Source organism: Cylas formicarius, unplaced genomic scaffold, assembly GCF_029955315.1.
Source record: "Cylas formicarius isolate icCylForm1 unplaced genomic scaffold, icCylForm1.1 PGA_scaffold_8__14_contigs__length_24414737, whole genome shotgun sequence".
NCBI lineage: Eukaryota > Metazoa > Arthropoda > Insecta > Coleoptera > Brentidae > Cylas > Cylas formicarius.
In genome coordinates this window covers 8369682-8395544 of record NW_026844361.1, presented here as the reverse complement: position 1 = coordinate 8395544, position 25863 = coordinate 8369682, and the positions used below count along the sequence as shown (strand labels likewise).

Genomic DNA, 25863 nt, shown 5'->3' with positions numbered 1-25863 from the left:
CTTCCTTTATAACAGGTGGATCTTAAACTCATCCCAAAGTCAATACTATAAATATAAACTATACGTACTATAATTGAGGAAGTTCTTTATTGGAGTACCACTCGATTGGTCGTTTTAAAGGCGTGGAGAATGGAGAATTATGGAGGAACCTATTTTTTTATCGCCAAGTTGGAACCAAGATGGTAAACCGTCTTCATGTCTTTAAAACTAAACTAAAAAAAACTAAACTAAACTAAAAAAAAAAAAAACTAAAATTGATGTGCCGCAATGTACCGGGAACAAAGCCTTAAAGCAAACTATCGATGATGTCACGACTTGATCGTTCGAGTGGAAAATCTTAAGACGCTTATCATGTCTTTACGGCGCTAGATTGCTAAAATACGGCTCAAATCACAATCATTTTCCACGTCTAATAATTTAGTTAGTTTGCTGGGCGACAGCCAATCGGGAAGCAGCGAAAAAATCGACAGCAATAATCCGGCAATACGCGATTCGATAATTGACAGTTAATGTTTATTCCATGTAGGAATTAAAAATCAGGTGCGGGATACGTCTGTAAATCGCGGGTGACGCGCAATTCCCCAAACAGATTCGCGATTTATCGGACCAAACGAATTAAAATTTTCGCCTGTGTGACGCCGGTCAAATTCGGGTTCGGATAATTTTTTAATTCCCGTACACGAATTGTCGATACAGGAATGGCCGTTTTTCGACGAGAATTATCTAGCGAATCCGATTCGTCCGAAAGTGAAGTTTTTGTGTTCGAGTGTGATCGGCGCGAGATTCGAAGTATTGTGCAAAAAAAAATTTAGAGTGAAGGTTGCACCTGGTGTCCCATGTTGCGCACTCTTGCTAAGTATTTCCGTTATCTTTTGGCCTACTATTAACACGTTGACTACCACAGGCCAATTTCGAAATCCGGTCAGAGGTACCATTTGTATCACGGGTGATTCTCAGCAAAGGATGATGCGTAGACCATGTGCATCACCGGTGATAAAGGACAACCATACAACAATAATTTTAAATAGTTCCAAAAGTTTTGTGGTTTAAATATAAGAGATAGTTAAACTATCGGTATTAAAGTCATGCCACAAATCAAGGGGGTATCACGGTTAAACATTTAGTGCTTTTTGTTTAAACATTCCAAACAAAGTGACGGTGAATTGGAACACTCCTAACAGCTCCATTCCAATATATTGATTTTTATTCTAATTTGTGTTTAAATTTTTTAATTTACTTTTTTCTTCTACTGCTATTTTTTATCAAACCCATTACTATGTAGTTGTTCTCTGAAATCGGAAATTTGAATTTTTTTGTTCGTTGACGTTCGATGCAGTACTAATGCATTTACTACTGCAGTTTCAAATAAAAATTCAAAGGTCACCTTGTGATATTATCTAATTGTACGTCTCAAAACGAAGAATAGGAAGATCAGGGATAGTTATTCTGATTTCATATTCGTTGTAGAATATAATTGCCTCCGGCTTATGTTTACAATTTTTCCTCTTTTCTTCCTCTTTGCTTCTGCAATCTTTAGAGTGTGCCATTTCCTTATAAATTCTCTTCTATCTCTCCAATTCCCTGCCACAATTCCTTTACTTTCGTTCGCCCTCATTTCTCCCTTTTTCTTTTTTTTGTCATCTCAGACATGTCTTGGTACGCCTTTCATATTTTTCATTAAGGCTTCCCACATTGTGAATTTTTGTTTCCAATAAAATATGAGCCAATTGTATATTATTATAAAAATTATCAGTCCCTGAACAAGATAGTGCTTTAGCAAGCTGAGTACCACATTATTGCTGTCAGCTTGCTGTGTTTGTGTTACTTTTTGCCGAGTCAACTTGAATGTTCAGTTTCTAATGGAGAATTTTTAGATTCTAAGATCCCTGCATCATCATTCAACTCTAAAACAATAGAAAAAAAAATAAAATTACATTCCAAAATTCACATATTTACTGTCATTTGTTATACCATTTTCGACGTCCAGTTCGTGAAAAATTGTCCATATTTTTAATAGTTAAAACACAGGTCTTTACAAGATTTAAGTAACAAAGAAGCACGTGTTCAAAAGTTTATCTGTGGACCATGTAAACGGCAGTCTTCTTCTAGAGTAAGGTGGCGACATCGGTTGCGCTTCGTAAACAACTCAAAACTACTAAAGCGCTTGGTACAGTAGAGAAATTTGTACAACATAGCCGAATGTACGTCAACTTTTTATATACAGGGTGGTAAAACAAAGTAACATTTTTTTAAATAGAACACCCTGCATTTTATTATATTTTTGGATAGTCATTTCCAAGACATATTTAACGATTAAGTTCTGAAGAAGCCAATACCATGATTGGCGAAACGTTAGCAATTTCGACTCAACAAAACCGACACAGGAAGAGTCCAGATATTTTATGAAAAGTATTTTTCTTTAAAAAAAAAAACATTTATTTTTGTGCCAAACATGATTTTATGAATTGCATGATTAAGAAAAGGCCTAGTCCAAATGCAGATATTTGGTATCTTTAATCTTCAATTTAGATTTAATTAAGGTTCTTTAAAAAATAAATTACAGAAATAAAAATCAGTTAATTGAATCAATCATTTTAAATGCATGTTAGAATAATAATAATAATAATAATAATAATAATAATAATAATAATAATAATAATAATAATAATAATAATAATAATAAAAGAAACATGCAAACGTAACATGCAGAAGACCTTTTCAATTCTATCGGATAGTGTAAAACTGAAATAAGCAGTTTTTGTTTGATCATATCGAAAGCTTTGCTGAAATCCATGGAAAAAATTTGCTTTAAACCGTTAATCCGTATATGGACAGTAACGTCGATCACTCACTCTCTCAATGTCGTAAGTAGTTAAAAAGCCTCTTATTTGCCTGTATAACTAACACCACAGCTGTATTAGAGTCATATTTATTTTATCCTTCTCCTAGATTAATTTTTGATCTGGTATTTTGTTATTTTGAACAGAGTTGGTAAAAAACTTATTCATTTCAACAAATAATTCTAGAATGTAATTTATCACAAATTATTAACAATAAAATCAAATCATCAGACTCGTTTGGACGCTGTTTTATGTTCTATGTACGAGGTTAGCGCTAAAATTTTCCGGCCTGACATAGATGCAGCTCCAGTATCACGATAAAACTTCTGTCTGTCTTCTTTCAAATATATATCTTAGTAGGCTGCGAAAGAAAAATTGAAGTCTTGCGTCGAATAGTTTTCTATTGACAGCATTTTAAACAAGACGTGTCCGAAAAAATGTCGCAAATAACGCAAATTGAGTATAGAGCTGTCATAAAGTTTTTGACCAAAGAAGGGTTAGCACCTAAAATAAAAAAAGGCTGGATGGTGTGTACGGCCAAAGTTCTCCTTCGTATTCTGCAGTGGAAGAATGGGTAAAACGTTTTCGAATGGGGCAGGAGTCTCTTGAAGATGATTCAAGAACTGGTCGACCAGTGGAGGTTATAACGGAAGATATTGTTGCGATTGTGGGAATAGGAGGTATTAAGTGATCGACGTTTAAAGGTCAAGGAAATCTCAGAAATTACTAAGCTTTCTGATACAAGTGTTCGTCGAATCCTGCATGATCATTTAGGTATGTATAAGGTTAGTGCAAGATTAGTTCCCAAAAACTTTCGGCTATTCAAAAACAACGCCGTGTCGAATCTGCGCGGTCTTTTTTGGAACTCTGTGGGTCGGAACCGAAGCCTGTGAGAGAAACTATTGTGACGGGAGATGAAACTATGGTTCTCTATTATGACCCTCTATCGAAAAAAGAATCAATGTGGCGTCGTAAGGGTGAAGCACCTCCAAGAAAATTCAGATTCTGCCAGATTGTGAAGGAATTCTTTTGATAGATTTTAAAGAAACTAATACCACTGTCAATAGTAAGTATTACGCAGCATTATTACATAAATTGCGAGATTGCATATGTGTAAAACGTCGAGGAAAACTGACCAGAGGCGTGCGTCTTTTGAACGATAATGCCCCTGTCCATACTGCTGGTGTTGCACAAGCTGCCTGTCATTTTAGGGTGTGGGTTCCAACAAATCGATCATGCTCCCCATAGTCCAGATATGACCCCCACCGACTATTATTTGTTTGGATATTTGAAAAAGGACTTACGTGGACGGCGGTTTAACGACGAAGTTGAGTTAAAAGAGACTGTTTATGCAGAATATTTTTTTAAAGGGATTGTGTTGTTAATAAAGAGATGTAATAAGTGTATTGAAGTTAAGGCGGATCATATTGAAACATAATAAGTCTGCCAGTCAACAAAAAAGGCGATCTTTTGGAATTGTGAAGGAATTCTTTTGATAGATTTCAAAAAACTAATACCACTGTCAATGGTAAATATTACGCAACATTATTACATAAATTTCGAGACTGTATACCTGTAAAACGTCGAGGAAAATTGACCAGAGGCGTGCGTCTTTTGCTCGATAAGGCACCTGTCCATACTGCTGGTGTTGCACAAGTTGCCATTTTAGAGTGTGGGTTCCGACAGATAGATCATCCGCCCTATAGTCCAGATATGCCCCCAGAGACTATTATTTGTTTGGATATTTGAAAAAGGACTTACGTGGACGGCAGTTTAACGACGAAGTTGAGTTAAAAGAAGCTCTTTTAGCTCATTTTGCAGACAAAACAAAAGAATATTTTTTTAAAGGGATTGAGTTGTTAATAAAGAGATGTAATAAGTGTATTGAAGTTAAGGCGGATTATATTGAAAAATAATAAAAAATTGTTACTCTACTTTGTTTCTTTCATATTCAGGCCGGGAAATTTTGGCGCTGCCCTCTAATGTTTTATCTTTTTTTTTTATTATTATCATATTATTAATATTTAAAAATTATTTCATGGTTAAAAAAATATTTTTAGATATGGTTTAATAGGTGTTAAATTCAAATATAGCGGCACGATCTCATCACATGCATTACTTACAACTACCGTTTTGGTTAGTGTGGCAGTTGGTCTAGCACTTTCCGGTGGTCCGAAAACGGAGGGTGGGGGGGATTAAACTCAACGCACAACAGACACATTCAATTAGATCCTAGACTTATCGTATACTAATTGGACAATCTAAATACATTGGAAAGGTTAATAGGCTGTCCGTATTGTGCGTCTGTCCGTCCGATCTAATTAGTAGGGCGTAGTTGATTAATTGGATTTCCGTAGCGCATCGCTTCGCGTCAAATATATTTGATTGTTTAATATATACGGGTACGCACCGCGTTTATATACCCACGTTCGTCTTGTCAAAGCGAAGTTTAACAAGAAGACAGCCCGACTTGTTTTGTTTCCGAAACTTCGTAAACAACGTAGAAGGGTGGATAAACGGAGTTAGTTAGTACGAGTAGATAAGGTATGACGGTTCAACAGCAATTTCGACCGTTTTTACACGTAAATTCCCATGAGAGAAATTTAATGCCCAACGTAGCAAGAACTGGTGTGAAGAGTAGGAAGGAGGAGTTTTGCTATCGTACTGTAAGTACGTATTGGCCAAAATTAAAAGAGATTTAACAGCGCTGCTGATGTTTGAATTAGATCATATGAGAAAACCTCCATTATAATAAAATAAATGTATTTGAATTTTGTATAAATTCTTGCCATACACGGACATATTTTAATAATACAGTGGGAAAGTTTTTACAAGAAATGAATTATTGGTATTCTGTTTTTTTTTTTATTTATAAAAAGATATCAGTTACACAGGAAAACTTAAACAACGGATCTTTCTCTTAGCGAATCATCCAAAAATCTAAAGAAATGTTATCTTGTTTGACTGGTTTCTACGGAAATTATGAATACTGAGCTGAAGCTTTGCTGGCTACTGAATATTTCCTGTATTAATATTTGCCATAACATCCTCTTTTCTGTCAATCCGCTACGTAATAAAGGCGAGCTCGTTGCGACGCGTTAAATAGGTTAAGACGTTTCGTCGGCGTCTCCTCTAGAGCATATTCCCACACGAAAGCGCGTAATTAAGCGAGCCCGACAATATCCATGCAAATCAAATTAAGGAAGCCGCACAAAAGAAGCGAGCGCTTTTATACACGCGACAACTATCCGTCTTCCTTCGGGCCGGTTACAGAGATAAACACGTATCGTCCTGTAGAAACTCGGCGGTTGGTCGCAGACACACATTTATCGTCGCTAATTCGACCCTAAAGTTACGCGTTTCAATCTGCAACGTATAACGCGCCGGTTTAAACACGTCCGTGGCAGCAAGTTTTATTAAATTTAGACGAGTTACAACGTTTGCCTCCTATCGATCCGGAAACGGAGCGGAATTTAAATGAATCCGGTTTTTGATATACTCGGCAAATCCGATCCTGGAATATTCGGGATTGCTCAAAGCAGTGGGATGCCTCCCGACAAATCGAGGATTACAACGCGAGGTTCTATCTCTAAAACGCCACTAATTGCGCTTTTAAATGTTTGTTCTGTGCGCCGCAATAAGCAAGTAAGCTTCGCTGGGATTTGGGCTCTATTTTAGAAGCACCGTCGACGAAATATCAGCCGAACTCTGTTCTGTATTACAGCTTTGCCTATCAAAGCATTAACAAATACCATTCATATGAAATATTATTCCAGATTATGTTACTACAACAGTCATCAATCGAATTCGTTAAGCCTACGAGCTGCAGATATCGGATATCTCTTTTATTTCAGAATTTCCTGTGTTGTACTTATACTGTGTAAAAGTTCAATAAATTTTGCTAAGTTAACATTGAAATCTTTCTTAAATACCTCCTCTCTCCGATATGTAAACTACTAATTAGTATACTCATAAGTTGGAGAAGAGCAGTCGACTCAAACAGAATTTTCGTCCAACCAAATTTCGATTATTATGCATCTTAAAATCTCTATGTTATGCGGAGATGTATTTTGAAACTAGAAATTTTTAACTCTGGCAGGTCTTTATTTACTTAAATTAATAATTTATATTCACCAAAATGAAGAAAATTTTCAAACAAGATCTGACAAATGAACTCATCAGCAATTGCCGAACTGGTCATAATATTTTATTCGATAAAACTAAAATTCTTACATTTAATCAATTCTTCTACCAACGAGTCAGTATCTACTCTACTCTACTCTAACACCCCTTTCCCATGATTCGCGTGCTGTACTTGTATGTATAGACGAGATTCTGATCATCCTCAAAAAAACCTGATCTGATCTGGTTACGCCATTCTCATCAATCTATTGAGAATAGAGTTCGAACGCCGTTAGGATGCCCGTTTCCTAAAAAAACGTTGAAGGGCTGTAGAAAATTGCCTCCCACAAGTCCATAGACCCCACAACAAAGCATGATCGAAAGCGTTCAAGGTCACGCGGCCAATAAATCTGCGATGGGTTTATCTTATGTAACGCGGCCGAGGACCCTCACCCATTTGTTTTGACCGGCCTTGACAGGCGCGAACAGGTTAAAACCGGTCTATTAGTCTTCGAGCGCCGCTTTTTTGTTGCCCAGAATCGAATAATGACAAACCGAGCCCTTTAAACGGTTACGTTGGGTTAATTAAGTGCTCTCTTTCTTGAGCGCTTAATGATAAACTACTCCCGACGGTTATGCTAATTGCCTAGGGCGATAAATTCAGTTGGCGATGCCCTACTTTGCAAATAGGTGAAGTTGCATTGCAAGGGTGCCCCGGGAAAGCGAGCGCGTGCATATAAATACCGGGTGTTCGTTTTTCCGATAACGCCGAAGTCTGGAGGAGATAAGTAAAATGGAGACTTCCGTCCAGGTTGGTTGACCCCCGCGGTGAGTAGAGGTAAACTTAAATCTTTTTAAATCCTAAAATAGTCGTATATTCTAGATAAACGTAATACCAGCAGTAATAATGAAGACACCAATACTTCTTAATGACCTTTTTAAACCCAAACATTTTTTTCCCTATTTTCTCCTTCCGCTCATTGAAAGTCTCTGTTTTCTAGTGCACTTCTTTACCCATGCCATATCTCCCCTCCTTTTGTTTCGTCCTTGTATAACTTCTGGGTTTTCTTTTTCTTTCAGTTCATGATACTCGCTCAACATAATATATTCAATAGTTTGATTCCCCCCCCCACCTCTCTCTCTCTCTCACTCTCTTTTTCTCTCCATGCACACTTGTTTCATCGATCTCAACATCTACATCTTCTTTTTCCTTCAATTCCTCACGCTCACTCATATCTCACGCTCACATAATATGTTGAATGATTTGCTCTTTCCCTTCATTCATTTTCTTTTTTCCACACTTCTTTCATCCGTTCATATCTGTCCCGCTCCTGTTTGATGAAGTAATTAACGAAGTAACACCAGAGAATTATCGAAAAACAGTCCGACAGAAAGAGAAAATGTGGGATCTTCACTGACTTTACTTACTTATTGTTTCTATTCAGGTATCATTAATCTATACATTTTTGGAATATGTAATTAAAATTTCCTCGTCATTTTTGCTGTAAAAGGTTTGCTTGGTTCGGGTTGAGCAATTAATTAACGTTTAAAATTAAGGACGTGGTAACGTCAGAAAATTCCATTAATTTTTCCAACTTTTGAGCATCACCCCTGGCGATTTAAGACAAACTAATTTGATTGTTGGACCTGCGGTGGCGTGAAAATGGTTGGGGAGGGGAAATTATTAGGTCGGCCTCTCGGTCCGATGATCATCTGGCTTGTTTTTGCTACGACCGATGAGGAAACGGCTCTCATTAACTATGAAAGTTTATGAAACGAGGGATTCGAGAAATTTAATTACCTATTAAAAGGGATTCTAGCTGGAAGGGCAATAACAAAACCGGTTTTTGATACTTCCTTAATTTTGACCTGGTAGTCGACGTAACTCGAGGTAGTGTAGAGTAGAGGTGAAAGAAGTAGATTTTCCTAGTCTTACCAAAACAAACGCCATGGCAATATAACAAATTCAACTGGTACAGGAGTGTTGATCATGCATGTAGATAGTTTACAACATGTAAGAAAAACTTTTCTTGCTGATTTTTTTTTGAATAATTAACTTTATCAACAAAGTCGTATGTTGAATTGTGTCTGTTTTGTAAAAGTATCTAAAAACTAATGGTCGAAAAGTATAGTAGACAACACGTTACTTCTTCAAATCACTCGTTTATTCACTCAGCCAGTTCAAAATCAAGCTCGAATTAATAAACTTAAAATATAAAGAAAAGTGAATATTTGCAAACGTTTTTACTTTACGGAGTTACTAATGTCTGATTGGCGCTAAATTACCAAATAACGGGCAAATTTGTTTTATAGGGCGTCTAATAATATTTGACATCAGAATAAAATTTCGTTGTTTCTCTCATCTTTGAACTTTGACTCTTCAACTTAGAACTCTAACTATCTGATATCCTATATATTTTTTTGTCATAATGAGAGCATTTTCATTATTATTCATTTCTAATTCCCTGGATTATAAAAAAAAATCTCGCCAAACATTTCTCTTTCTTTTTTTTACAATTAATGAATGCTATATCTTTTTGTGTATGTCTTTAATGTTTCCCGTCCAATATTTCTCATCCTCGTTTGTGAAATTTAGCTTAAAAATTTTTTTCATTTATTACTTTTGGCGATATTTCTATTTTGTCAATTTTGTCTAAATTTTGTTGTGTTGTCCTCGTCTTTAATTTGTTTTTTACGCATTTTGCAAGTAAAAATGCGAGTATTTTTTACCTAACTCTCGTAATTACAGTTAATTAATTTTTACAATAGCATTTATTTTCAAATGTTTCTGCAACGAAGTATTTCGCTCGAGTTTTATAAGATTTAACTTGCTTGCTATCCAACTTTTTTTAAAATAATTTGATTGATCTTAAAACATCTAACGCTTTTTGGGTTTTTAATAAAGTTTTTATGTCTTTCTTTTCAAATGTTTCTGCAATGAAGTGTTTCGCTTCATTTTTATTCGATTTAACTTGCTTGATATTCAACTTTTTTTCAATAATTTGATTGATCCTTTTCCTATCATTTGAATTATTAATCTGAATTTTTTTCACTTGGTTTTTGTAAAATGTAGCTTAAAACATACATGTATTTTTAGGATATTTCTATTAATTTAATTACTTTTAATACAAGTGTTTTCTGGTCGTGTCCCTTGCATTTACAAATTTTCTGCATTCCTCCTGAGTTTCAGTTAAGCTCTGATGACGCCAACAAGATGTTAGGCAAAACTTCTGCAAGTTATCAACAAAGGACGCAAGACGAATCCAGAATATTTGTAAATCGTGCCTCTGGAAGTTTCTTTGATAATTTTTTTTAAAAATCCAAGATGTTTCAAAGAAAGGTAAATGTAACGTTTTTATCTTAGTCGTTCGTTAATTGGTTCATAATTATGAACCTTATCGCCTTTAACTGGCAAAAAGTTTTTTGAAATTGCACTAATGATGGTCTTCGTGGGCGCCTATTCCTCCGACGAGTCGCGGCGCCGCTGACACGCTCCGCCTCCCACCGACCGAACGCACGGTCCATCGTCACAGCATCCGCGCGAAATTTCAGTCGCTTTGCACGATGCCCGCTTACAGCAACGACTCTCACGACCGTCCGTCCGCTCGGTCCTGAGTGTCAACCTCTTCCGGAGACGCTATAGCCGCTTCTTTTCCTCTAACTTTAAACGCGTTCGGCCTCGACGGTTCCAACCTTTCTTCCGCACCTTTAAACATCTCCGCCTAAACTCTCTACGACCGGCAACCATCGAATCAATTTATTAACCGAAACTGTGCTTTAAATCGCAACCAAGTTCTAAAGTAGATCTGGCTAGTGATAGTACACGCGTGTGTTAGGCCGTATCGTTAAGCCACGTTTGAGAATTTTAGGTACCTAAAGTTTCCAGTAGTTGTCTAATGTCATTGGAACGTTCCCTTGTTAGTGGGAGTGAGGGCAGCCTTAATCGTACAAATCAACTACTAACAAAAAATCCCAGTGAATTGTAAACGCTACGTGGCGTTACAAAGGCATTGTTACGTAACAATGGAATGGGAGGGACCCCGGTCGAGCGTTTGAATATTCAAATCAGCCAACTTCAGAGTGGTGGTGGGGGATTAATTAGGACGGGCATTTTTTCGTTGCAACGGGGCTAAAACGAGCTTAAACGTCGTATCGCTGGGTCTAATCTGGGGGGTGAGTTAGCGAGACTTTCAAAGTTTTCGACGGTAAGACCCCTTAATTTTCCTCGGCGTTATTAAAAAGTGTTTACTGCCGCCCGGTATAATAGATTAAGTCACTTAAATTCAGCGAGGCCCCGAAAATGTCAGCCTCGCGAGGCGTCGCAGGCCGGGCTCCGATTAATTTTCGGTTCAGCACAATCGCAAGTCAAACTTTGATAATTGGACAACAAAATGGCGGGGCCGCGCGCTTCAACTTTGACTCAGGGCCGTTCTAAAAACCAGAAAGTACGTCCTCGAGGGCCTGATGAATGGGGAGTTGTCCCAAAATGTCACCGAAGTTTGGCGTTGCCTTTCTCATTTACCGGCCTTTTTTTATTGTTTTTATTTGAAGGATTATTTTATGAAAAATCTTAATATCCGAGTTTACTAAGGTCGGTTTGATTTTTGGTTTGTCATAATTAATAAACTTCTGTTTATATAGATATTTTGTTTCCTGAATATTTAAATAATTTTTCTCGTCAAACATTTCATTTTTCAATTAATACATTTTTGCAAGTGAAATATTTTGTATTGTCTTGTATCCCATATTTTCATTATCCAATAGTTTTCGTTCTCTTTTTATAACATTTTTAACTTTCTTGCTATTCTTTCTTTTTTCAATAATTTACGTGATATTTTTGCACGTCATCACCTTGGTTTGCAATCAACGCACATAATGCTTTTATTTATTATTATTTTCCATTTTTTCAAGTAAACTTACTTTAGTTTTATTATTGTTTTCCTCTATACGTTAAATAGTAAATTGTTATTTTTATAATATATTTTTAAAATTTTGAATTTCTGAATCTATTTTTTTGCGTTTATGAAATTTAGCTGCTTAACCACTTTTTAGCTTTTCAATCATTTTTTTACGTGTTTTCATATTTCTAATTTGTGTTTTCTTTGTCTAAATTATCTTTGGTTATCCTATTTTCACTAACATTGTGTTGCCATATTGAGTCTCTTGGATTTTTTTACAATTAAAAGATTTCTCTCTTTTTTTACAACTAATTAATTTTTGTATTTTATTATTTTTTGTTTCTTTAAATAATATTTCCAATAATACTTTCAATTCTCGTTTGTAAGTAAATTAATATCTGCTCAACTTCTATATAATTTAACTTTATTTTTTTAATTATTTGCATGATCTTTTTATAGTATTTTCTTATTTTTTTATTATTTATTTAAAATTATATTTTTTATATCGACTTTCTTTGCCATTTTTGTGCTCTACGCGTTTCATTCGTTTGTAAGGCATTTTTGCAAGTTAAATTACTTTATTTATATTGTAGTTTTCCTGCATACATTGATTGATAATTTTATAATACATTTTTCTCTTGAAATTTTTAATTTCATCATCTTTTTTTTGCATTTGTGGAATTTAGCTGCTTAACTACTTTATAGTTTTTCAATCAATTTTTTACGTATTTTCATATTTCTAATTTGTGTTTCTTTGTCTAAACTATATTTTGTTATCCTATTTTCACTAGGGTTGTGTTGCCATATTGAGTATTTTGGATTTTTTTACAATTAAAAATTTATCTTTCTTTTTTTTACAACTAATTAATTTTTATATCCTATTTCTTTTTTGTTCCCTTAAATAATATTTTCAATTCTAGTTTGTAAGAAAATATTAATATTTTTTATTGCCATTGTTCGTGTAAGTTGATTAGGCGGTTGTTTCCGCTAACTTCTATGTCATTTCACGTTTTTTTTTAATTATTTGCATGATGTTTTTCTAATATTGAGTTAATTTTTCACTGGTTGTAAGTTTTATTTATATTTTAGTTTTCCTGCATACGTTGAATGGCAAATAATTTTATAATAAATTTTTCTTTGAAATTTTGAATTTTTGCATCTTCCCTTTTTTTCATTTGGCTTTTGTGAAGAGCTTATAGCATTGAAATGTTATGTTTTGATGTTGATGATATTAAACAACCCTATCCCCCTAGCTGCAAACAATTGTTTGTAATTAGACTGATAATCGGCCTCCGTACGCACTATCTTTGCTTCACTCCCATTCATTTGTATCGCACCCTCACGTCAGATAACAGCCCTAAAAAGGGTTTCACCAAGCGAATGGAATTAGATGTCTGGGACCGAATGAGATGTCACCAATAATAAGGGGCGTTTTGTGTTGCGCTTCCAAGATTTAATTTATTATTAGGAAGTAATAATAGTTTCCTCAAACTTGGTTTATCGATGCTGCTTGATAGAGTTTTACAAAAGAGAAACGTTCATTCGCGAGTGATATAGAAGCAATAAGTATAAAATTGGTGCTATGTTTAATTGAAGGACTCTATATAGAATATTAGAACGCAGTCATGTCCACCCTCTCACCGATGGACTTCTTCGATGGTCTACGCAACAACAAGACCCTCAGCAGGTTTCTTTCGCAATCTCTGTGAGTAATATTGATAAATCCGCGTGTTAGACAGAAGGCATTTGTTTGCTACTTGGTGAAAAGGTTTTAAGTATCAAAGATTTTAACCTAATCATCTATATTTCATTAAATGTGCCGAAAGTTGGCTTAATAAATGCAATTATATTTATTTTCGAACATAAATTTTACAAATGAATAGCGAGAAATAAGTACACAAGTGTTCAAAAAATGGCGAAGTTCAGATGAGAAACTCACAGGAGTAACTCCCTGATCCACTTAACCAAGTAGGAAATTAATTAATTTATAAGCTTCACCTAGGCCAAGAAGTGTAACTATAATATATAAAAAGAAAATGAAAAAGAAACTAAAAGTCATATAAGCAAGTAATTTAGAAAAACTTATATAAATAAATAAAAAGCTTTATATATTGCACAAAACAAACTAGAAACTATGGATGTGTACGTTGCCAAATATAATTTTTATATTTTCGTTTATAATTGGAAACAGACAATGCCTGGAATGCCGTCCTATGAAATGGTGGAGTGTTCTTTCCCCTAAACCTGATATTTAAATTATGCACATGTGTTCTGAATACAATGAAAATAAGTACGTAGGGCATTTGAAGTTTACAATTTTATAAAAAAGCAAGCAGAATGTAATTCTCTCCTGCTCTCCATGCTAAGCCACCCTGTTTCAAAGAGTTTGTGTGAAATTGGCTGGTACTTCCTTATTCCTTAAGATATGAATTTTATTTATGTGGGCGGTAAATCTAAGAGAACCATCAAATACTAAGCCGAGATTACGCATAGTCTCCTTTATGGGCAACACAGTGTCCCCGATTCCAACCCTTATATACATATTATTATATATTACATATTATTTAATTGTTAATTTCGTCTTTCAGTAGCGGCTTGTGGAGGAGGTTCTTGTGCACTATTTTCATCTACTGTAGCGTGATTTTGAACTTCCCTTTTCTGATTAAAATCAATATCTTCACTTTCAATTTTTCTAGCCAATTCGCGCAATGTAACATGCAACGTGACAATCTCGTCAGCTTTTTCTGGCTATATTTTCGCGTAATTTATTTCCTCCTTGGGTATACCAATAAAATTTTCTATAAGATGTCTGTTTTTTGAAATATCTGTTAAACCGTACTTTTATAGCATTATTAGGACTTCCTTGCATTAATCAATTCTTAATAAGGTAAGCGCTATCACCTAACGGAACAGCTCTTGCAAATGGGCGCCATCTTTCTTCAAATACTGCTAAATATCCTTGAATCCTGCACTCTTTCAGGCTAGCAGGCCTGAACAGTATAAAAGCTTTCCATCTCTATCTATGTATCGCTTCTTGTGTACTCGAGGGAAATTTAGTTTTATCAGGGTGCCATCTACAATTCGTCCTATAGTTGGAAAACCTCCATTTTACTAAAATTTACTTGTGACGTCTTGACCTTCGTTAGTCCAGAAAATGTACGTGGTAAACATGGTTTTTGGTTAAATCACCATAAGCATTGTTTCCCATCCGATATTCCCAAATTGGCCACCTATATTAGTAAACACATATTTAAAAAAAAAATCTGTAACATTTCTTCTGCGTTATCTTTCTTTGTCGCTAATTTCGTCAGTAAAAAAAATATTCTTCTGATTATTCAGTTAATAAGACAAATTCCTCGTCTCAAAACATTCGCCATACTTTTACTTAGTTTTACATTTGCGCTGAGTTAATTGTTGTCACTAAATAATCAATAAGTGACTGAAGGCACAACATCTGACAAAATGGTTGGGTGTTTAATTACATTTAATTAAAGAGTTATGCAAGTTTAGTCTTTTGATATGAACTTACAAAGTACACTAAAATCTTATTTGGTTAGCGATAAAAGAATGACGCTTTACATAACAAACCATTCCTCGATCTACGATGAAACTTTTCCTCGAACAGCGCCCGAAGGGACTTCCATTAGGCAATGGTATCTCCGAGCTAAAATATCGAATTATTACGAACGGGAAAGTGTGCTCGTTTCCCGCGGGTAGTTTTCCTACAATGGAATACCGGAAAATGCGCTTTTAAATGCACCTTCTCTACGAAAGGCGCTTTCGAATTAGGTCAGCGCAAAACGCACCTATACCTACAACGTTACACGAAATAGTGTTTTTGGCTTCGTAATGTATAATGATATGAATAGTATAATAGTATTTATGTAGTAATCGTTCTGTATTGGGAAACCAGTTTTGATCAAAAGGGAGTCGAAGACATTTTCTTGTTCTTTTTGCGAAATTTCAATAACAAAAAGTCGAAGTGAGAAAAGTAGATAGACGGTCGCAACAGCATTTTTGACGTTCTGGCACGAATTGTCTTGAATCAAAATCTTTATTTTTTTTATGGAATTTTGCATGACAAAACGGTCGAAATTGTGCCCGTCGAAAGCGTTATTTATTAATTTAATAATAAAACCCTAAACATGTCGAATAATTGACAGTACCCGCTGTCTGTGATGAACTATTACAGAATAATGAATTGGATAATAAATTTTTCAGCTAGGAATGTGTGTGGTCACTCATTAAAAATTGACAACGTGTGCGGTAGGGCATTATAACGGTTGTTATTTTGAACTTTGAGAGCTCATCCAATCCGCTCATACCAATAACACGGAGATATAATTATTTTATCTAGTTTTTCACGTTTTTATTGCGTAAATCTTACGCGTTGCGCAACATTTTGATTAATACCGCTTTTCTCATGGGCTCTAGATTCCATTAATCATAACCTCTCCACTTAAAATAACCAGGACCTTTTCACGGTTCCTGACGGTCGACTGGCATTTCCTGGATTGTCCTCGGGGGGTTACCGTGGCGGTCGCGACGGCCCTCAAAATTGAAAAACTCGACGACGTCTCCTTGATGCCTGTTACCGATTTAACGACTTTTATTTTAATATATATAATAACAATTTTTTATTTCGCGATCCTGAAAATTTTAGCCAAATTTTATTGACGAATTCGTAATGAAATTTGGCGAACTACGGTCTATTGAATTAAATATTTAAATTAAAATAATCAAATTGGTCAAACAATAACATAAAAACATAAAGGTACATTATATTCATTGAAATTGAACAATGAACGCCAACCCTATTGTCAGCAGGAGTTGGATGCCAGAAAATGCCGACATATTTGTAAACAAAAAACGCTTTGTGCCTATAGAAAATATTTATATTAATAAACCGCGCATCAAAAACACAACATAAAGGTTTAAACAAACTACTTGAAAATTTTGATGTTTATGACAGCTTTTATAACTTTTCTGGGGCATAAATTAATTCAATTCGAGAGCCAACAAACAAGTTTTATTTATAAAATCATTTGTAGGTATTAAAAATATTATCTCATCCAAAAGAGACAATGTACTAGCTTGGAGAAGGATAAATAGGCTCTAGTCCTAGCATGTCGTGTATCAACTTGCTGGAAATTAGCTTGGAGCACAGACATTTTACAAGCAACTTTTGGAAATCATGAGTATTTTAGAGGGGACATAGCTCCTTAGTTCGTATAATCGATACAGCTTGGATAGGGGAAATCAGACCAAAAAAATATTTATAAGTGGTACAAGGTGTCAATAACTGATGAAAGCGTCGAAGAAGTGAAACATATGGTTTTGAAAAATTGTCGAATCAGTATTAGAGAAGTGGCTGAAGGTATCGGCAGTTCTATTGGTTCGTGTCATGCAATTTATGCCGACGTTTCGGACATGAAACGTGTAGCAGCAAAATTTGTTCCGAAACAAACAAGAGCTGTTAAACGACGTCAATGATATGCTCAAAAAGGTCATAACTGGTGACGAATCATGGGCATATGGTTATGTCGTCGAAACCAAAACACAGTCGTCCCAATGGAAGAACCCAGAATCGCCAAGACCGTAAAAATCACGTCATATTCGATCAAGTTTCAATTTTTTGCTTTGAGTATCGTGACGTAGTATATCAAGAGTTCTTACCACAAGGTCGTATGGTCATTAAAGAGTATTACTATGAAATTAGGCATCGTTTCCGAGAAGCAATACGAAGAAAACGTCCTGAACTGTGGGAAAACAATTCATGGATTTTGCATCACGATAATGCACCTGCTCGCTCATCGTTGCTTGTGTCTAACTTTTTGTCCAAAAACAAAACCACAATCATTTCTCAGCCACCATATTCACCGGATATGCCCCCCTGCGACTTTTTCGTGTTCCCAAAACTCAAGAAACCCATGAAAAGAAAGAGGTTTGGAGCGAATGAGCAAAATTCACTGGAATAATTCAAGGCTATACCAGAAAGTGCCTACCAGAAGTCCTTCGAGGATTGAAGAAATTGAAGCGAACATTAATAATTTTGATAAATAAATAAATATTTTTTGATAACACTTAAAACTCACCTTACTTTTTGTTAGTTGCAGCTGCAGGTGTTTCGCTTTCAATTAGTTATAATGGAATCAATAATATTGCAATCAATGCTATGCTTTAAAATTTTAGAGAAAAAAAAATTTGGACACAGGTCCCGTGTCTACCATCAAAAGAGAGCCGAGGCTCAATCGTTTTCGTACGTCCAACTACTTGAAACACCGGCACAGTTAATTTCCCGCTGAGCATTCCTGTTGTGTAACGGCGGGCGTCTCGAAAAAGCATCCGGCGTCGGGGTGCAATCCAAACACGGACGATCAATAAGCAATTTTCAAACACTTCGGACGATAAGAGAGGCCACTTGCGACGCTCCCGAATGCCTCGCGAAAGCTTAAAATTGTAATTTAAAGCTGAACGACGGCATTTGTCTGCCCCGTTGGTTTATTGTGTTTTCCTACAGGAGTTTATATTGCTCCGAAATGATTATGGACGCACGGAAAACAATGCCGTCGACGCGTGTGCGTCATTTCTTTTTTCGTTTCCGGAACAGTTGTATAAATTATTATTATTGGCGGACTTATTTGCGGGGTGCGCGGGAAATAAAGTGATAATAATGCATATAAGTAACAAAAATTATGCACTGTAAACACCTTATCAGTTTCGAAGATTCATCCTGTTTACTTGTCGGAGGCATCAGAACTGCGATAGTTTTAACCCCCTGTCAGGGAAAAAAAATACAAAACAAGCACTTATCGTAATCTCTTTTGTTCTTGTTTCGCCTCTTTTAATAAGCATCGTTAGTATTCCCCGCGTCTCCCTCCGCCGTGCTGGATTAGTATGGGGTTTAAGAAAACCTCCGCACTGTTGCCGTAACGAGGCTGATTAAACCGAAAAATGAAAAGCGGCATTAAAAATAATACAAACTTGCTTATACAATTTCCCGTGTCGATGGTGGAGGTGAAATTGAACCCGTAAGCTTGTCAAAAACGGGAAAAAGTTTAACTAAAGGGCAACGCAACAAATACGGCAATAAGTGGTGTAGTAAAATTCTGATGTAGATAACTTATTTCATTTTGAAGCTGCCAAAAATAATGTCTAATATATCCCGTGGCTTGGTCATATTTTTAAAAAATCTACTCGAAAAATTCAAGCCTGTTAAGCAACTGACAAAACTCACACAGCGTTTACGCTTCCCAATTGAACCGCGCGGATTGTTGTCCCACTTTTAATTTTTTGTGAGGCTGTCGGCCCCATTCGTTCAATAGAAAAGCATAAATTAAAAGAATATTTGCTTATTTTAAGAATGTTGTCTCGGAAAAATTGAAAATTTTGCACCATTGGATCCTGAAAACATCGCTTTCTTGCGTTATCCGAACATTTCAACTAAAATCGACAAACACATTGAAGCTAAGGCTTTTTTGCCTCACTGCTACCACCTCGTTGCAAACGTTCTAATTTATATATTTGTGCTGAAATAACTCTCGCGTCGCAAAAAACGACCGGTGCTTCCACGATTTACGCTCACTCCGTTGAAAATAAATTTCGCATCTTGAACAATTAACCCTTGGTAAAAATTTACGTTTTTAAAGTGGTCGTAAATTATTTTAATCTCCCCGCGTTTCAGTGCGATTTCATACGGAAAATAGCAACATTGAAGATGAAACGATCTACACGACATTTGCGTTGGTCCATAAATTGGACCGTTTGCGGCCGAAACTGGAACCAATAAAATGCATAAATTTACATCGTCAGGGTCATCCGATAAATCTCCTGTCCGTTTCTGCTGCTGAATTTACGGCGCTCAGCACCAATTTGGTGCCCGGAAAGAAATGTCTGCAGGAATCAGACGCATGTGTCCTAGCTCTCATTAATATTGCCCGTCCACATCTTTTTTTGTTAAACGAATTATTTTGTACCTAACGTTAACGATTTTCAGAGACATTAGATAAGATCCACTTTAACGAGAGCTGCGAGAGCGTACTTTTTCGCAATCTTAAGAGAGTGTTTCCATAATAATGGTTGGTCCATTAGAGCGGGAGCTTGCCGTTTGCATCCCCTACTTCGTTCATAAATTTTCAGCCCATTTTCCTCGGGTAAACTGCATAAATGTGTAAGCCGGATTATGTTAAAAACGTGCTTTTTTGATGAGGTTCTTGTATAATTCAACAAGCACCCTTCCGCAGTGATATGCCGCTTTGTTAAACTCGTCACTCGTATCGTTATCAAAACACCCTGTGATGTGGTGTGAGAGCTCTGCTTAACTCGGAGACATCACCATAACCTTAAAAAAAATTTCTTGAAAAATAAGTTCATATTTTAACAGATAAACAAATTACTTATGGACATCCTATTAGCGTCCTAGCTAGGGTATCCTATGATTCAACTAGCCATTAATTGCTACTGACTCGTTGGCTTCCGCATCTTTTTTTGAGAGCAATTTTAGAAGCAAAAGTTGCTTCTTTGAACTGGTGACGTCTTCTCTTATTTTTGCTTGGGTACAAGTAGCACATTAAAGACAATAAAGAGCGATTTATACTACAATATTACCGTTGGAAAATGCGATCGACATGATTAACCCGTTAATTGAACAGTTCAGGCCGAATTTCTTGGAATATCGAAGCCCCCTTAACTGAACCCGTTCGCTCGCTAATCGATCGCTCCCAGTACTTCAAATTAATTTGAAATACAAGCAGGAATAGGCGTGGTCCTAATAAGTTTCCCGTACGTTCGGCCCGATCCCGCACGTGTAGTGCAACCGAAAGAGCAATTACAGCGTTTAACAGATTCGTTTCGGATCTAAGAAACGTAATTTAGGCGTAAAGAAGATTAATAGATTCGTTTCCATCATTCGTCGCATATCGGTTACGTACTGCAAAACTGAATCCAAACAAATTCGAGTGTTCGGTGTGGACATAATCCGCAATAACTTGGACTTGACCGTATGCCTCTGTGTTCCAGCGAAAATTTGTTGGTTTTTACCTCTAGCCACCAAATCATTTAGTCCATACTGCAGATATTATTAATAGTCCGCCCGGGATGTAAACGAATCGCAATCTCCCGCGTATGCACAGACATCGACGGAAATGTCGGTCCCGACACTTGTCGGTATTAATATCCGTCGAAACGAGGAAAAAATCCCTCCCTACGGTGACCAGAAATGATCAATTTGCCAACGTCGCGCCGCTTTTTGTTTTCCATTTATCGGGGATGGAACATCTGTTCTTTAACGCGTAACAGAAGGTGAAGGGTAACAGCTACCGCAGGGGGCAAATTGCTTTAACTCCGAGATATTTCTCTTTTGATTTATATCGACGCTGATACTTTAACGGACAATGACAGAATGCGATCGTCAAGTAAACTTTGAGACGTCTTTTGTGAATAATTTTATCAGTGGTGAGCGCATTTGGGCACTTACTTTGACAATACGACTCAAATCGGGTAACACGGGGACCACCAAAATGTTGTGTACAATTAGGCCCGATTAAGAGGGGCCTATACCTTATCTCGAGACCTACGGGGGTTACAAAAAAAAATTAAATACGAAAGTTGTTTCTAGTAAAATGACCTTTATGTTTTTTTGTTTTCCTAATCGTTATTTTTTTATATACAGTAAAAGAAAGTTACATTTTTGAAAAATAGAACACTCTATATTTTCAAAGACAAATTTAACGATATATATGAGTATGATGATGTGATGCACCGTTTCGAACATATTAGTGATCATCTTCAGAATACGGGTTATGTTTAAGCCACCATTGTTGGGTTGTTTATTAAATTTTTAAAATAATTGCGTAAGCTTTCACGGCCGGCGTCATAATCTGTGAGATTTTCCGGGCTGTTAGGCCGTGGTCCTTTGGTTTTGCTGCCAAAGCTTTCAGCTGTTACTGCGGCAGCCATCTTCAGTGGAACGTAGATTGTAGCGCGACGACTGTATCTTTAGGCAACGATTAAATTTAAAACATTTTCTTAAAATACTCGGTGTTGTTATGTTTCGAAAAACGATACTTTTCTCAATTTTCTTAAATGAGACACCCTGCGTATTATTGGATTTTCGAATAGCCACTTTAATAGCAATTATATAACAAGTACTGGTCTCTAATTTACCGTTTTGACTTGATTGGCCATTATTTTCCAATAATGCATAAATTCTTTTACATTCATAATTTAAGAATTTTGTAAATGAGAGAAAACTTTTGAAAAATATTCATATTCTTAATCATTAGACCACATGTCTTTAAAAAATATATAGAATCCTGCCTCTTGAAAGACACAAACACAAAATTGATGGTATTATTTATTTTCACCTTTTTGACATAATCATCGCAGTTCTTTTTTGTGGTAATATTACTAATTTTGTGACAGGTGTATCAGTGTATTATAACATTTTATGCGTATTTTTTCGTACTTCCACTAGTTTCTATTTATTTTATTAAGTTGCATTTTTGTTGAGTCTATTTTGTATAATGTATACGAAGGAAGAAAAGGTTGACCTATTAGAATATTACATCGACAATAACAAAAGTCTTGCTCTCAAATATACCAGCATTTTTGAACAAATGTTTAAAGACTACAAGAAGCAGATTTTAACATAACAATCGAATATGGCAATATAATAATGGATACGCATTTTTTAGATAACATTTGAAAATAAAATTTGGACCTAATTTAATTAATTTTACTTGTAAGTAATTTGCATTAGTAGTTATTGTTAATTTTTTGTAACCATTTCACGAAGACATTTACACGGAGAAATAATTTGGCAACATTGTACAAAGCTTAATGTTCTATTTTTAATATGACTTCTTAACAATGCTCTAAAACGGTTATGATATTGTTACCGGTACACAAATTTTCGAGAGTAAAAACTACATGATTATTGAATTTCCGTGTCGGTATAGCAAAAAAAAGGTATCGATTTAATTACCGAACGTAACAAAAACGGAAAACAAAAAAGAGTATACCAAACAATATCTCGCGTAGCGCTTACATAGAACTGGACGTCACGACGTTATTTCCCGAACAGTGCAGCCTACAGGGGGTGTCTGACATCGCGCAGATCTATCAAGTGAGCCGGTAGTCAAGCAATGATTCAAATGTGCTCCAATATCCAGAGAACACAGGAACTTCGAGGTTTAGATCCTCCTCGAATACGTCAATCCAGAAGCCTCCGAAACGCGAGCCCTCCTAAAGGGGGTACGGGTACTCCAAGGCGAGTACAGGGCTTCAAGGAGATACGGGTGCTCCAACGAGAGTACGGGTCTTCCAAGGACCCTCGATGGATGCTCTTGAGGGTGAAAGCTTGGTAGGCAGCAGGTAGCAGTCAAATCCTCTTACAGAGTGTAAGTGTGGGCAGTTCTCCGAACGAACCAAAAATATGAACAGCAACGGAATCACCAAATCTCTGACCACACATCTAAATGAATTTAACCCTATATCCGCAAAGCGATGGCTGAAGAAAAAGCCGGTAGGTTAATCACTTTTTGGCTAGCTACTACACTATTCTTCTACCGAAATAGGAAAACGATATCATACCACGCATGTCGCTCGGAGCCAGGAGTGAGAAAGATAAATAGATTACTTTCTCAGATATTCGAGAGAGATGCCGGAACGGAGCGCTAATTCCCAATTTAATATCTTAATAATTTAAATGTTATATCCAGTTTTTAATTTTTTCTGTCAATTAAGCCAAAACGGTAAGTCAGAGACCCGTACTATGTTATATAATTGAAATTACTATTAAAGTGGCTATTCGAAAATCCAATAATATGCAGAGTGTCTCTTTTAAGAAAATAGAGAAAAGTATCATTTCTCGAAACGTGGCAACACCGCCGTACCGTATTTTAAGGAAATAATTAAAAATTTGATCATTACCTAAAGAAAAGCATTATTTTATAAAAATAATAGATTGGAAAAAGTTTAAAAAGTGAATCAGCAACCCACCAATTATGGTTTAAACAGAACCCTATTTCTGAAGATGATCGCTAATAAGTTCGAAACGGTGCTTCACAGACCCATATTCATATATATCGTTGAATTTGTCTTTGAAAGAACTATCCAAAAATGCAATAAAATGTAGGGTGTTCTATTTAAGAAAGTGTAACCTTTGTTTTACCACCCTGTGTATAAAAATTGACGATTAGGAAAATAAAAAAAATAAAGGTCATGTTAATAAAAAACAATTTCGCTAGAGATTCCAGGTGAATTTCAATTAATTGTAAGCAGAATTGCGGTTCCTTCTGCGGTTTACTTTTTGCAAATTAATTTTATTTTTCTTACTTTGAAATATTAGACATTTAATCTATTCCCTAAGATAGGTTTTAGTTTTTCTTGCGTCTACTTTGTTTTACACTCATATTAAACAATTTTCATTTATTAACCGCTAAAATACTAACAAAAATCGATAAACCCCGCCACTGTTCTATGCTAATTTAAGTTATCATCGCTTAAGCTATCAGCTTAATATTCTATTTTTAATATGACTTCTTAACAATGCTCTAAAACGGTTATGATAAGGGGCTAATTCCCAGTTTCATATCTTAATAATTTAAATGTTATATCCAGTTTTTAATTTTATCTGTTAATTAAGCCAAAACGGTAAGTCAGAGACCCGTTCTATGTTATGTAATAATAATAGATGGAAGAAAGTTTAAAAAGTTAATAAACAACCAAACAATGATGATTTAAACATAACCCTAATTCTGAAGATGATTGTTAATATATTCGAAACGGTGCATCACAGTTGAATCGTTGAATTTATCTTTGAATGGACTATCCAAAAAAGCAATAAAATATAGGGTGTTCTATTTAAAAAAGTGTAACTTTGTTTTACCACTCTGTATATAAAAAAGTAACGATTTGGAAATTAAAAAATAAAGGTCATTTGAATAGAAACAACTTTTTTATTTATTTATTTTTTTATGTTTCGAAATAATGTATAGGGCCCTCTTAAACGGGTCACCCTATACATACATATAAACTAAGACAAAGAAAAAATTTATTGCCACGTCGCGTAGATAAAAGTGTCCTTTGAGTGTTACGAAATCAACAATGAATTGCAATTTTTACTTCATCTTCTAAACGTAAAATACAAATTTACATATTGGTTGCAATCATTTACTAAAACAAATAGAAGTTGATAGTTATTACCAATTTAAGCCCGACGCAATAAGCCTGAGAGGATACACGTCGTATCGCTGCTCTGAAGTTCTACAATTTCCCAAATAGTTGCTGAAGCAATTAAACCAAATTCTGCCGCGCATTAATTCGTTAGTCTTCTAATGCGCCGTTGCCAATTCATGGTAAACGGTTAGAGAATAGTTTTCTACCTACGAAAATCAAGTTCGTATGTTAAAGAAATTCCGTGTACTGCAGCGATGATAACATAATATCAACTTGAGTGACGTTTCAATACGACGCGTTCAGCAAATATTTGAGATATCGACTCAGCGACTTTCAGTGCCTCGTGTTTGGAATCGCAAGTCTCCCAGGCAAATTTATTTTTCGTTTCGATAGGTTCGCCAACGCGTATAACGTAATACGTCGAGTCTCGCTTTTGTAGTTATGTTAACATGATAAATTTTCTGTAGACTTAATAAAGTTTCCAAATATTCCCAAGTTCATACATAATTAATTGGAGAGAACGGCTATCGGATTTTAATGTATAAATTCTGTATTCCAATTTTAAAATGTTTTCATGTAGTGCATGTGTTTTCTTATCAACATTTAGTGTAGTATAGTAGTTAGTAATTAAAATGAAGATATCTTGTGAAAACGTCAACGTTTTGTCCACGTTCATTTTTGTTTTTGAAATGCTTTGGTACATGACATGGGAGTGGGCTCTTTGGACTGCGATGACCGCCGACGTGATAAAATTTGAATGTTTAGTTTCCCATAGTTGCAGAAATTGTGATAACATGATCGGCCGCGATTCCATAAAATTTGAT

At 35.6% G+C, this 25863-nt stretch overlaps 1 protein-coding gene across 6 annotated transcripts in view; it reads left to right on the top strand.

Annotated features, from left to right (window-relative positions):
* Positions 1–25863, top strand: part of LOC132706806 (synaptotagmin-7) — a 327009-nt gene that overhangs the window by 149982 nt on the left and 151164 nt on the right. The window contains exon 1 of one of the 6 annotated variants that reach the window (XM_060678359.1): positions 13361–13565. The exons of the other annotated variants lie outside the window; for them this stretch is intronic. Coding sequence (XP_060534342.1) covers positions 13486–13565 — 80 coding nt within the window. The 5' untranslated portion in view covers positions 13361–13485. Of the gene's footprint in view, positions 1–13360; positions 13566–25863 lie in introns of those variants that run through there. 6 annotated transcript variants of the gene reach the window in all.